The sequence below is a fragment of the Pygocentrus nattereri genome, chromosome 16 (assembly GCF_015220715.1).
Source record: "Pygocentrus nattereri isolate fPygNat1 chromosome 16, fPygNat1.pri, whole genome shotgun sequence".
Lineage (NCBI taxonomy): Eukaryota > Metazoa > Chordata > Actinopteri > Characiformes > Serrasalmidae > Pygocentrus > Pygocentrus nattereri.
The window spans coordinates 28,415,338-28,430,114 of record NC_051226.1 but is presented as its reverse complement, the minus strand read 5'-3'; the positions used below and the strand labels follow the sequence as shown (position 1 = coordinate 28,430,114).

The window sequence follows — 14,777 nt, the reverse complement described above, 5'->3', positions numbered from 1 at the left end:
AGTGCTGAGAAAGATCCACCACCCACATAGTACCTGCTCTGTGAGGGTTCACAGGGGTCCTGGCCCCTGAAGATCAGGGTAAAAGGAGGCTAACAAAGTATACAGAGAAACAGATGGACTACAGTCTGCACCTATATAGTAAGTGGAGCTGATAAAATGGACAATGAGTGTAGAAAGAGGGAGGTGGTCATAATGTTATGCCTGATCGGTGTGTATTCAAGACTAGTTTAAAATCTTACACAGGTAATCTAACGAACATTGTTGAGTGCATCAGCTTGTTTGAGACATAATAGCAAGTAAATAAGTGAATTACTTTATAAAGTACTTTTTTTATTGGTTGAAAGTAATTCTGCATGGGGGTGGGGCATTCCTTTCTATGCTTGGGCCCACTGGGGGTCTGAGTTACCACTGATTCACTGCACTGTTTTTGCACAAGGCCATTTTGGACCTGGGACTGGTCGCAGTTTTACACCCTGCGTAAGTCTGTGCCTTTTAGGAGCACTAATTTTAAAAAGTTAAGCACTAAATTGCTTTAAAGCCCCTGAAAGCAAAAGGACAACGTAAGACAGTTCCTTCAAGCCTTTTAATTCCATACAACTGTATCCTGCCTTCCGCCTGATGACTGCTGGGATAGGCTCCAGCACCCCCCGCGACCCTGACGGAGAAGCGGCTTGGAATACGGAGGGAATTCCATGCAACTGTGACATAGTCAAGACACTGTGTATGCCTTTATTTACGGTTTAGATCAAAGGCAGCTAAAGTCAGATAACGCCGCGTGCAGGCCGGGAGACAAAAGGCAACACAGACTTCTCAGACGCTGTTTCTCCACTGAAATACAATTGCTTTCACGACATGCCAACAGCGACCTAAGAGGCCAGCCTAACATCTTTACTGGTCGCGAAGTGATCATTTTCTTTAACCTGACTGGTCAACAGCGCGCGTGCATAGTCACGCGGTCCTGTTGCCGGATGGCGCTGAGCCTCCCGCAGAAATGGTGCGTGCGCAGCCTTCATTGTTTTTTCACGTAGCAAAAAAAAAAGGTGGATTTTCTGGCGCCACTGATGGCCGATCAGCGTAATATGCACCGCATCTTCGACACGACTGCGGAGGCTTTTCTCTTCGTTGATGGAGACTCTTTCTGCGCTTTAGCTGTCTGAGCTGCCGCCGCCATGCCGCTGTGTACCAGCTTAACGTTGTACCTCCTCAGTTTAGTGTTTTTGGGGGAAACGCGAGGAGACTCAGGATTTGCACCGCTGGACGGCGCACCGCCGTCAAAGATAGGTAGCTAACGCTTATACAGCGGTGTGTCTCCCACTGCGTGTGCTGTTTAACCGTTTCCACTTTTCTCTTCCGTCTTCGTGCCTTTGGTTAATTCACAGAGCATTCCTTCTCATTACGGCCGAAGAGAGCCTGGGCTGAAAGCGAGGGGTCTCTCTTCCTTTATCTGTGGCTTCACTGCGTGACGGATGTCTACCCGTTGAATATTCGCTGCTCTGCTGTGTGTGTGTGTGTGTGTGTGTGTGCGCGAGGTGTGCGCTGCGTCTGGATGTGTTGCTGTTGTCTGGTGTGATTTCGTGGCGTTGTGTGTTTCGGGAATCGCGGAGTTAACGGCAGCTCCGGGATCTAAAAGAAGCGCCTGGTCGCTCCTTTTACGCACTGTTGGGCGAGTCAGGCTCCATCGTGTAAAGGAGGGGTTTTTAACTCTTGTCTGATCCATGTTTGTTGTTTTTTTTAGCTGTTGTGGGCGCTGGAATCGGCGGAACCGCGACAGCGCACTTCCTACGGCAGCACTTCGGGCCGGAAGTGCGGATCGATGTGTTTGAGAGGAAGGCGGTGGGCGGCCGGCTGGCCACAGTTACGGTCAACCAGCAGGACTACGAGTCCGGAGGGTCCATCATCCACTCCCTCAACCTGCACATGCAGGACTTTGTTAAACAGCTAGGTCTTTACTCGCCTTTATTAGTTCCCTCATTGTGCCCAAATCAAACCTTTGGGATTCTCCTAGCTGGGACTAAAACCGTGAAAGATACGAATCTGGTTTCCCTCACGACGGATTTGTGATAAGCGTTTGGCCTAAAACCCATTTTTAATACATGCAGGAGGTGTAGAGCAACGCTGCGCCCAAACATGATGCACTGCTCATGTTTTGGATTAATCACAGGACGCGTGTAGGTTCACTGGTCCTTTTGGGCAGGGAATAAAAGTGGCTGTATTTGCATGTGGTTCCTATTTTAAAGAAATCACAGGTCCATTTACCCCCAAACAACTCTAAAAGACAGGTTACATTTCAGCAATGTGTCATGCAGATATTTGTAATAATTATTGGAGTTATCTCTTAAGTGCTTTTGGCACATCAGTGTGGTAATATGGCAAGTTTGTCGACATTCAGTGTTTCCACTTAAATCAAGGGTATTAAGAGAGTTTGTCCCAACTCTACTCTTTTGGGAATGCTTTACACTAGTGTTTGTCTGAACATTCTTGTCACGATTTGATTGTATTCAGCCACAAGAGTATTAGTGAGGTCAGGGACTGATGTTGGATGATTAGTTCTGGATCACTAACGCCAAACTCCTCATCCCAGTGATATTCCAGGGTGCTAAGTCACTCCAGTAAACACAGTTCCGCTCTTCCACAGCTCAGTGCTAGGGATCTTTCCATTGCATCGCAGTGCTTCATGGCATTGCTTTTCTATGGAGTTTAAACAAGCTGTGTGTGCAGTTGAACATGCATCATTAATGAGTAGCTGAATTCACTAATTTACAAGGAGTGTCTGAATACCTTTGGACAATCTGAAAAACTCGGCACAAACCAACCAGCATAAATTTCAAACTGTTCCATGCTGGTTTATGCTTACCAGCGCTGTTAAGTGCTTCTGGCATGGCAGTATGGCCAATTTGCGTAAGCCATACATTACATACCTCCAAACGACTGAAATCCCTGAAAAACACTGTAAGAGTGCAGGGTTTCGGAAGGCCTACAGCATTGTAGATGTCACCAAATACTTGCTGAGCCATCTGTTGTACAGGATATGTTTTATGACATCCTAAGAATGTCATGAGGAATTGCGTTAATCACATCTCATGACATCACTGGGCTTTTTACACTTCTGAACTGCAGGGCTGAAGTACCGTAAGAGTGTGGCAGGGAAAACAGCAGTGTTTAATGGCAAGGAGTTTATTCTGGAAGAGACGGACTGGTACCTGCTGGACCTGTTCCGCCTGTGGTGGCGTTATGGCATCAGCTTCATCCGCCTGCAGATGTGGGTGGAGGAGATCATGGAGAAGTTCATGAGGTAATTAAACAGAGTTTGGCCACATATTCCCCTCCACATATAACCTGTTGCCCAAAACATAGCCTAAAAAAAGCCTATTTTGGGTTGTCGAGGAGTATAGATCTCACAAGTTCAACTGACAAAGCTATTTAAGTTCAGCTTAAAAACGAAGTAGCATAAATAAATAAATCAAAAGCAATCCTGCAACTTAATGCTGTACTTTAATTACTTGATTAAATAGTGTTATGCTGTGTTCATGTAGAGAATGAAATATCTTGCATTACGAACAGTAACTTTACTGTGTTTATCACATATTTATACAAACCATATTTATTCTTTTTATATGTAACCATTGCACTCTTTAGGGCTGTCTGTTTCTGTCATTCCTCTAGGCCAGGTGTCACCAGTCTTAGCCACAAAGGGCTACAGTGGCTGCAGGATATTCGTTCCAGTCCAGCAGAAGGATACCTGAATCTATTTATTTAATTAATTAGTGACCTAACAGTTGATTAGTTATATGTGGTGTGCTCTTGCTTGTTTAGAATGAAAACCTGCAGCCACACCATACCAGAAGATTGGTGACCCCAACGTTGGTCATACGCGATGATAATGTAGACTTTTTGTGGAACTTTAGACGCCGCTTGGGGTGCAAAACGTTATTACTTTAGCTGTCAAAAGATATTATTGGCCTATTGCTGGATACATGGCTATTGACAAACCAGGAGTAGAATTTTTCCTTAAATTACAGAACAGACTCAGGTTCATTTTTCTTTGAAGAATTGACTTGATATGTCTGTCAAATATGTTGTGTGTGTCTGTCTAGAATCTATAAGTACCAGGCGCACGGCTATGCCTTTAGTTCAGTGGAGGAGCTGCTGCACTCGCTGGGGGGCACAGGATTTCTCAACATGACCCACCGCTCTCTGTCCGAGTCTCTGTTGGAATTGGGAGTATCGCAGCGCTTCATTGACGAAGTCATAGCTCCAATCATGCGGGTCAACTATGGCCAGAACATCAGCATCCCAGCATTTGTTGGTAGGCATATTTAAGGTGTTAATTCCTAAAACCCCAAGTGTATTAGTCTTGTAGTCTTTGAGTAGTATAGACATTGAGCATGCATTCCTGATATTCTCTTGAGATGTATTAGAAAATGATCTTCCACCAGCTGAACTGTAAGTGATGCTAGGAATTTGCCGTAAGCCTGCTTCAGCTGAGCGAAGTAGGCTGAAAAGGCTAAAATGTTTTAGCAGATCAGTGAGATATACCATGCAGAATTAGTCGGAACCTATTTAGAGTGACAGCAAAGGGAAGTTCCTGGTCATCTAGGCTTTTATGATTTGAACACAGTCCTCCATTATGTGTAACTCTGCCATTTTGTAACAAGACAGAATGACGCAGACGCTCGCGGGTAAAAGTAGAATGAGAGGCTTTACTGAAAACAGTCCAAAATCGAAGTCAATAAACAAGCTTAGGTCAGATCCAAGAAGGCCAAAAAACACAGAAGTACAAACATACAGGCAAACAATCCAAAAAGGGTAAGTCTGAAACAGAATTACAAAATAGATACGAATGCTCAGTAGCTCTATAGACAAAACAATACCTCGCAAGGAACCTATCCTACAAGCCCGGGCTTTATACTAAACTAATCAGTGGTCTGCAGGTGGACATGATCAGTATTCTGGAGAACTAGTGCACTGATTGGAGCGTGAGAGTGAGGCAGGAGTCATGTGATCCCCAGGGGTATCTGGGAGATGGAGTCCAAAGAGACGTCAGAGCCGAAGGGTGTCGTGACACATTTAATCTGGCTGGACACATGTAACATCACCATAAAAGTGAAAGGCAGCATTGTTTTTATGGATTATGTATCCCTGGGGAATGTGAATAAAAGGAAGAACTGAAAGAGGAAGAGCCATTTTGTCCTTTCAATAAAAATCAAACTACCTTGGGAGCCACAACATTTTATGTCCATTTTATCATCTTGACTGTAAATATGTCTCCGTATGTCCTGATGTACTAGTAGGTAAAGAAACTACAGTATATTATAAATGAAAATGCAGACTTACTTTGCTGTGCTTTAAGTTTTAGCTAAGCAATAGCGGCTTTACTCTCTGGCAGGGAACTGTTCTCTAAAAGTAGAACAGCTTCTTGTAAAGCATCTTCCATCATTAGATTTTTTAAGAGCCAGCTTTTATTTTTACAAGTCAGCTCCTCATTCGCCAGCTTCTTGTTCTAATTTTCTCTTTCTCGTTAAATGCTGCCTGAGGCATCAGAATGTAACTGCTGCTCCATTTAAGATGGTACAGGAGAAGCTGACTTTAGTTTTGCAACTTTTCAGTGTTTGACCCTTTCTCGTTGCAGAGTAAACGTATCAGGAAACCAGCTGGAGCACTTATAAACGCAAATAAGTCAGTTTGTCTCCAAATGATCAATGATCTTAAATCTCTCTCTTTGCCTTTTCGTTTGCTACTAGCTAGACGAGGTTGTCTATGTGAGGGTTATTTTATTTTTATCTGAAAATCTAATTCTGTTGTGGAGCCGCAAAAGGGCAGTAAAAGTACTGTATATATCACTTCAGGCTTGTATACAACGTTCTTCTATCTTCATTTCTGTTGTTGTTTGACAGGAGCTGTGTCTCTGGCTGGTGCTCAGGCCAACCTGTGGGCAGTTGAAGGAGGGAACAAGTTGGTTTGTTCTGGACTTCTAAAACTTGCAAAGGCCAACTTCATCCAGGCACAAGTTACCACTATTTCCCTGCATTTAAAAGGTATTTTGTGTAATTGGTTTATTGGTAAATAATAATTTTGTTTTTTCTTTTTTTGGACACATGGATCTCCAATCGTGAACACAAGCCAGGATAATATTTACATGAGGCTTATCATAATTTGACTGTCGCGTTATTAATGTATCATTCATTTATATTGAATAAGCCATACACTTTTTCTTCAGATGTTATTGCAAAGATAATCACAGTGGATTGACCCATCTCAGAATTCTTGAGGCTGTGCGGTTATTCTTTAGTACTACCTGATGTACAAAATAATTATATTTAGAACTTAAAGGGTTATTCCATCAATTCTAAATTGTGTGCTTAATTTTAGATGTTTATCAATTGGCCAGTTGCTAAAGTAATGTTTGTATATGAAATGGTGTGCTGCAGAGAAACTTGCTTAGATTTATTTTATAATGAAGATGATGGGAACCAGTAGTTGCAATATCCCCTAGTCAGATATCTCTGTTTTATGTGCCAGCAAAAACAACCACTGAACACGTGCCACTAGTTTTTATATGTAATATGTATGTGTTGATAATTGTAAAATAGGGGTAAACCTGAAAAAAGTTCTTTGGATAATAATTTGCATTAGAATAATTTGCATGTACCTCTCTGTATTTAAAATACATTGTAGACCAAAAGCTTATGTCAAAACTATAATAAAACAGAGCATCAGACAATATACATGTGGAACCATTGTGTAATAACATTTTATGAGGGAGAATTTTGAGGAGTCATTAAAAGATCTGGTTCCCCTCACTAGTGCTGTTACCAATTCTGACTTGATTAGTTTATTTTTGTTTAGATCTTAATGATTCAATTATACATACATTTAGAAACATCTATGGAACTTCCTTTTAAGACTTTTTTCTTATTCATTCTAGGTGAATCCCACCAGTATGAGCTCAGTTACACTACTCAGACTGACAAGGTGTCCGATTTCTATGACATAGTAGTAATAGCTACCCCTCTCCAGCAAAATGTTAACTCGGGCATCTCCTTCCAAGGCTTTGAACCACAGCTGCCAGACATTGCAGGATTCTACCATCAGACCGTGGCCTCCATTGTCCATGGCTACATGAACTGCAGTTACTTTGGCTTTCCAGACCCCAAACTTTTCCCATTTGCGAGTGTACTGACCACAGATACCCCTGGGCTTTTCTTTAATAGTGCTGCCAGCGCCTGTCCCGTTAACATCACTGCAGGTTTCCGCCGAAAGCAGCCCCAGGAGGCAGGAGTCTATAAGGTTTTCTCACCTAAACCTCTGGAGAAGAATGAGCTGAAGACCCTATTCAAGTCATACTACTCAGTCCAGGTCACCGACTGGCAGGCGTACCCTCACTATGGAAGTACTCAGGAACTACCGCCAGTGACACTTCATGACAGCCTCTACTACCTCAATGGGATTGAATGGGCTGGAAGTGCCATGGAGATGAGCTCTGTAGCAGCCAAGAACATTGCGCTGCTGGCCTACCACCGCTGGAACAGGCAGCTGGAGATGATTGACCAGAAGGATCTCATGCATAAGATCAAAACAGAACTCTGATTTCTTCTGAGAAATTGTGGCCAGCACTAGCCTGGAGATTTTTTGTCTTGAACTGTAATGGTTTGCTGTCTCAGACTGATCTCAAACAGTATTGTATGACTGAATATTTAAAAAAAAATTCTCAGTAGAAAAAGATTCAAAGGCGAAAGTCATTCTCATGGATAGGCATTTGGCCACAATGTGTCAACAGGGGCCTGTTTTACGCACCAGGATTTCTTACTTTCCCTGCTGACCTTTAGCTTGGTTTGATCAAACTGTGAATTTTTTGCCTCATGACAGTGGATCACTTTCTACTGGGCTTCATCACCATGGCAACTTGTGTTACAAGGAAGGGGCAAGCTTGTGACCAACCAGGCATAGCCTTCTGACTTAGGTGGACCTCTCTGGTCTTTTTTGGATCACTTTGTTTTCTTAGTGACACTTGTAGGTTTTCAGTGTAGGAACGAAGTCATACCACATGGATATAAAGAACATAAACTATTGTAGTTCTGATAAGCACAAACACATTGACAATGTTGCTTTTTACCCTTATAGCTTTTCATTTTACATACTTACCTACTGTGATTTTCTTTTTTCCTTCACTGAAAACCAAACTGCTCTGCTACTCTTCATAGGTTTAAATTAAAATTAAAGGAATTAAATTAAAGAATTTAAATCGAACAAGAATGTAGTTCTGCCAAAGTTGCACAAAGACTGTTCTGGGGGAAAATAGCAAATTTTTGATTGAACCTCAATTTCTTTGTATTTGCTTTGTGACTACTACTGAATAAAGGCAGGTTATGGTCATATTAAAGATTGTGTAGTATGTTGTAGCATTGACAGACCATAATGCTTTGATATTAAGTAACATATCTGTCATGCTCATTTTCTTTGTGCCTGGTCCCATTTTGCATTTCCCCACACAACATTCTTACCTGGATGTCTAGCTAGATCAACTTAAGTCTGTGGTACTTTGTACTTATCACAGTGTGTTTATGGACTGTGAATGTATATGATATTTTGGTATTTATATGGTGCGATTGTTCAGGACGTTCTGCTCAGCTGTTATTTTTGCGTCGCCAAGCCCTTTTAGATTCTGGAGGTGAGATGAGCTTGTGTCAGAACACTAAGGGCCAGCTTCCCAAAGTCAGATTGAGCCTAAGCGTAGACTACAAACAATATCTAGTGGTGACTACCTATTGGTGTCCAAGCCTAGGTTTAATCCACTGTCATTTAAAAATATTCTAAATAGATATATTTTATATTCTCAGTGTCAGAACCATAGCCTTTTAAAATGTATTATTATCTGTATTATTGAAAATGCTCCTGGTTGTTGCACAGAAACAAACTTATATGGAACAAAACAAATGATAAGAAAAGGAAAATATTAATGTTAGAATGAATTTTGCAAATTTGTTAGCAAGTTTGTATTTTTTTCCCCTGTATTAATAAGTTTAAGAAATTTCAATGATATTAAATTCTTACAGGGAAAAAAATGATTTAGGCAGAAAAGTTTTAGGTAGAAATTCTTGTTGTTTCAATGTGTGACGTCACCGAACATGTGATTTCACTTCCTGCTGTTCTGTACCTCTGAGTACCACTCGCAGATTTCTGTCATTCATACTTCAAACATTTTAAACTTGTTTTTTAACATCATACCCGTCCGAATTGGGCGGAAATGGCTGAACACAACTTCGCCATACCGATGGCTGTAATAACGCTGTTTTGGCTGTTTGTTGGCGGAGTTGTCCCGCTGTTCGTTCCCAAGGGGCCGAACCGAGGGTAGGTTACACAGCTGCTGTTTTCAAGCTCAGTGTCATAAAATATTAAATGAGTGTTTTGCTATGTTGTTTATGAAATGGACTTTTCTCCTTGAATTTCAGTGCAGCACCGTCTATTTTAAGGTTACCTTGTTGAGCCTCAGTAGTAACGAAAAACGATGTTTGCTCGAGTCGCCAGCCGCTCCGCTCAGTCTAACGCTGACCTCTGTCTTCTTCCCCAGTGTTATCGTGACCATGCTAGTGCTAACTGCGGTTTGCTGCTACTTGTTGTAAGTAACTCCAGCGTTTACTCTCACTGGTCACTAAACTACGAAGCTAAAGTTGCCTTCCTTTTCGCCAGGTTCATGGTCTTAGTTTAGTAAGAGGCTTCTTGGTCAAATTTTCCCGGTGCAGCAGTTCCGGCGGCTGAGGCGTGATACAACTGCTGCCCCGTTTAAGGTGGAACGAGAAAATTCGACCAAGAAGCCTTTTACTAAACTGGCTAACTGCATAGGTTGTCCCAGTTTAAGTTTTCTCCCCAGAAAACCTGCATAAACGTGAATTTCTGATGTTTTCTGAACTATGGACAGAGATAGAGCTCTAACAGGAATTTACTTTCCCACAAACAGCTGTAACGTTACTCCGAAGCAAGTGCAGTAATTCACAGGTACGAATGTTATAATGTGATTTAAACGGCCCATTGAATTTTCCTTAGTAAGAGAACTGATAGCGTCCAGTCCGCTTCTCGGTCCGAGCAGGCCATGAATGGAAATAAGCAGCAAAATGAACCCGTATTGAATTAAGTGGCTCCGTCCAAACCTCGTACTAGTTAGTAAGGTTTTATGTGATTTTGGATGTGTGTTTTATGAGGCAGGGTATTTACACTTGTCATTGATAATTGCTGTTATTTTATTCAAATGTGAGTTGTGAAGGGTAAAATACTGTAAGCTAAAGACAAGAACATATTTTAAATTGTTTTATTAAATATTTCAGTGTTTTTGGAAACACCAAAAAGTTATCAGCCTGAGATCTGAGCACTGTGTTTCAAATACGAGCCCTTCTAAATGTTCATTTTAATAATTTGCAGCTCTGTTCATCATTCCAGACCCATCCAATTTGTTGAAATCTGTGAAGAGTAGGAGCATTTTAATAGAATCTTTTCATACATTTATCTGCAACATTTTTTATTTTATTGAAAAAGTGATCCTGTGATTTTAAAGGCTAAGGTATGTATTACATTATGTATACAGCCTGTAGCAGTTTATCTCTGCCCATTTACAGTGAAGTTCTAAGGAGTGTTTCAGCTAGGATTGTGCTTTGAATGAGGTACAGTATGGGGCAGCCCCTCAGTACAGGGCTCTTTTACATATAGCACATGTGTTAAAGGCACAGTAACAGAAACATTCATGTATAAAAGTACACAAACATCATAATCCAAGAAAATGTTGGAAGGTAAGAGTGATCTGAACTGCCTGTAGTACTAAAGATAAGCAAAGGAGGGCGATACATGGCAGATGTGGATGTTTCTAGCCTTTGTTGGTTTTGCTGCCAAAGCCTGTGGAGAAACAGAAAAGCCTTTTGTACTGAAGTGCTGTGAGAAAGCAATGTGATTCTCAAGAGGATAAAGATGTAGACCTTTGCTTCCAGATACAACAGTTTTCAGATGACCACAGTGAGCTAAAGACCCAAATCTCCTCTAGTAACCCTGGGGATGGCACCAAAAGCTCCCTTTGTTCATACAGGATACATCCAGCTCTTTTGCATGCAGTTGCAGAGATTAATGTCTGTAAAGTAGCATTGTAGGAACAATTTATTTTGTTATTATGGGTATAGATTGTTGCACAGATGATTTTCTATTAAATACTTTTATCATATTACACATTTAAAGAAACGGTGCCATGATGTGATGCTTCATATTCGTCTGTTTTATCAAGTGCTGACATTCTTTCCATGTTGAAGTAGATAAACACTGAGCAAATATACCACCAGCTCAAACAGTCTGTCTTGTACGGGTGAATCCAGGAAACAGCAGAAACAAACAGTGCAGCCTCCATCTCCTCTGACTGTTTGTGCAATCTATTGACATAGCAACCCATTCATAACTATCAAGTCCATTTTAAGGTCATATCTGAGTGTCACTATATCATTTTGTTCCTCTTAGTGGATGAATAGAGCTGAATGCCTCACAAGGTCTTACTAAATCAAGGCTGTACAGGGTTCACAGGTCCTGGGACAAAAAGATGTACAGTCACAGTCCAGGGGTCTTGCATTTCTTGCTTAGACATCTAATTTAAGATGACTACAATCTAACACTGAATGTTTGGCTTCATAACAACAGAACGCTTTTTAAAGGGCTACATCTTCATATGCTGCACACCTAACCTGCTACATGGTAGGTTAAATTCAGATTTCAGATCATAAACAGCTCTTGGACCAAGAAAATGAACAAATTCCTACCAATGAGCTCTGAAGGTGGACCCTTCCTGTCACTTTTTTTTATAGTGTTTGTGGTGTCATCATGAAGAATGGTCCTTTTTTAGCAGAGTGAGCAAATCATATTACATGCATATTAAGATCATACAAAGTGGTTATTACTTCAGTAAATATTAAAACGGTGGCAGTGATGATGGCTTTTACTGCTATAAATGCTTTACTTTCGGCATATTTACATATATTTCTTTTACCTTTTTTGAAATCATAAAAATGTTTTAGATGAACTGTGGTGAATTTTAATACCTCTTAAAGCTACATCACAGAAATGCATTACACAAAAAGTTTAAAAAAGACGTCTGATGCCTGAGACATTGTTTTATGATATTTTTATTTTTAAGATTTTATACTAAAACATTTTTAAAAAACATTTATGGTGGACAAGTGCATGCAGAAAGCTGTAAGGCAAGTAGTCCACAATGAAAACTCTAGTTTTTGAAGCAACTCGGACATGTCTATTGTCTAAATGGCCATATTTGTGTTTTGGATTGTAGATCCCCGGCTCCTTTCAGCACCACTGTAAAGGAAATCTCAGCCCGTACATTTCTCTACAATACAGCGTTGCACATCAAACCACTCAAATGATTTTGTTTACATTTCATCAGTTGAACAATTTTGAAATTTTGGGAAAATCACTGGAAAAACATTTGAAAAACATGAGCTGTCCAAGGTTCCGTTTGTGAAGCTGCAACTTAGATTAAGTTGAACCCGCACTGTGATACAGGCTCCTATTGCTAGGCTTACTTGGTGTCTGAAAAACAGCCTCATAGTATGCAAAAGAACAGACAGTGAATGATAGATAGAAGTGAATCTGTTTGGAGCGTGGTTTAGAGAATGGTATTTATAAATAGAAGCAGGCTAAATGGGGTGTCGTGCTTGATGTTTGACTAATGGTCCTTAACTTCCAGTCTATTTTGCAAGGGAAAATGAATTTCTCTGACAAGCATTTGTATTTTTAATAATGCCATGTCTAAACTGACACAGGCCTATTAGAGTGAGATTGGGGTTAGTGCATGCATCATTGGAAAACATTTGCCAGAACAGTCTCTCACAGCAATTGTAGTTCGTTCTTCTTTATCCTCTTTACACCTGCCCTTTTAATTCCCGGCATGATTTTATGATGAGGATACGCAAGTGTTCCTTTTGTTTTCTCTTTCTGTTCAAATAAACCCCCCTAAAGGCACACATTATTTGTGCTGTCAAAGCTAATACTGAACACATTGTGTGGCTGGCCCTTTCATCTGCGTGTTTGTGTGAAACGGGTAACCATGACAAAAGTGGATCATTCACTTCTCTGGAATCCCAAAGAATGCAGCATTTGGCAGAAAAGTGAGTAAGAGCCTTAGAGCTTATTGTGCCTTTAACATCATTGTTTCTTGTTTCTTTACAGCTGGTTGATAGCCATCCTAGCCCAGCTGAATCCCCTGTTTGGACCGGCATTGAGCAACGACACCATATGGTACCTTCAGTACCACTGGCCCTAAGACAGTGGCTTCGTCAAAGCATAAAGAACCTGGACCAAACCTTGCCTTACTGAGTAAAACAGTGTTAATCAGGATGTTTGATTCACAAGCACATTGACATGACAATGTCAAAGAAAAAAAAAGTTTTTGCACTTTTCCTTTCATTTTCAAAGCTTGTGGCCTTCCTCTGTTTCCAGATCAGTTCAGGTTGCATAACATTTACATTCTGCAAGTGTCATATAAGTGCTGTATGGAATGTTGTGCCTTAAGCCTCCAACTTGGTAGGTTACACGGTAATTGCGAGAGCTCAAGCAGGACAAAAAGCCCCATTCAGGCCCCTTTTAAGTTTAAGTTTTGTTTCCTTCTTGGGAGTAATAGATGCTATTATTTAGTGAAGGACTTGGCGTGCAGCCCAGGGCCACAGGCAGATCCAAGTGTTCGGTGCATTGCAGAGTTCTGCTGACCGCCCAAGTCCTTGCACACAGCCCTGAACTGGCGGCGAGGGCCCTGCCCACTGGTGGAATCCTGTGCTTGTTCCTCTTTCAACACCTCAGCCCTTTCTTGAGCATGCTTTCAAAATGTAATGGCAAGGGGAGACTTTTGAGCTTACATGGAGACGCTTGAGGTTGATCCTTAAATAATGTCTCTGGAAGCTCTAACACGGTCAGTGATGCACAATTTGAACATAAGTGATAAACTGTATAAATATAATCAGTTATCTGTTCCACTTTAATTGTATGACTTTTGCTTTGTAAGTACAGAGAATTTGACACTACCTTTGTCCCCTTTTTAAAATCATTAAACAGCCATGACATACAGTATGTGAAGTGTTATTTCTGTTAACTGACGGTACAAGCCCTGTTTTTACAGAACCCATCAAAAACTGAATTTTAAAAAGGTTAAGCTATCAAATTCATCTGCCATAATTCTATAAACACAGTATCTTATTTTGCATTTGTATGTGGCTGGGCATCAGAGGGTGCAGATGTTTAGCGGAGATCTCGGGTCATAGGCTACATTATGAATACATGAATGAAAATTTGAATATGGTATGAAACTATGAACATAGGATATTGTTGAAGGGGGACATTTTCTACGGTTTTGCATCATTAAAATATTAAGATGTAAACAAAGTTATTCATAGTGGTTTGATGTAAGATGCAATTTTCTAGACAAACTTACAGAGACTGAACTCTTCATAGTGGTGGTGTTAGGAACCAGACGTCTGAAGTGGTACGAATTCGTTGTCTAATGCCAGAAACATTATTTTACGACAGTTTTGATAAAGTTTTGGTCTAAAACATATTTTTTAACTAATACATTCATGACAGGGCATTGTAAAGCACAGTAGTACCCTATGAAACGGCCTTTTAAAAAAAAATTAGATTTAGTATTGTTTTATTATTACCTGTAGAATGGCCATTTCAGACAGGGAATGCGTTGGATACATTTGCGTTGTAGACACCGCGACCTCTGGTTCCAGTCACCACCAAGAAAT

General features: G+C 40.7%; 2 protein-coding genes across 2 annotated transcripts; both read left to right on the top strand.

Moving 5' to 3' along the window:
* LOC108441623 (prenylcysteine oxidase-like) lies at positions 1 to 8,380 on the top strand. Its single transcript, XM_017721247.2, has 6 exons — positions 1 to 1,281; positions 1,736 to 1,942; positions 3,118 to 3,292; positions 4,095 to 4,306; positions 5,895 to 6,035; positions 6,926 to 8,380. Exons 1-6 carry the CDS (start codon positions 1,170 to 1,172, stop codon positions 7,585 to 7,587), a joined length of 1,509 nt encoding a protein of 502 aa, XP_017576736.1. The 5' UTR covers positions 1 to 1,169; the 3' UTR covers positions 7,588 to 8,380.
* An 825-nt stretch (positions 8,381 to 9,205) lies between these two features.
* LOC108441624 (V-type proton ATPase subunit e 1) lies at positions 9,206 to 14,097 on the top strand. The gene is made up of 3 exons (XM_017721248.2): positions 9,206 to 9,348; positions 9,569 to 9,616; positions 13,207 to 14,097. The coding sequence occupies exons 1-3, from the start codon at positions 9,245 to 9,247 to the stop codon at positions 13,298 to 13,300; spliced, it is 246 nt and encodes an 81-aa protein (XP_017576737.1). The 5' UTR covers positions 9,206 to 9,244; the 3' UTR covers positions 13,301 to 14,097.
* The last annotated feature ends 680 nt before the right edge of the window (positions 14,098 to 14,777 follow it).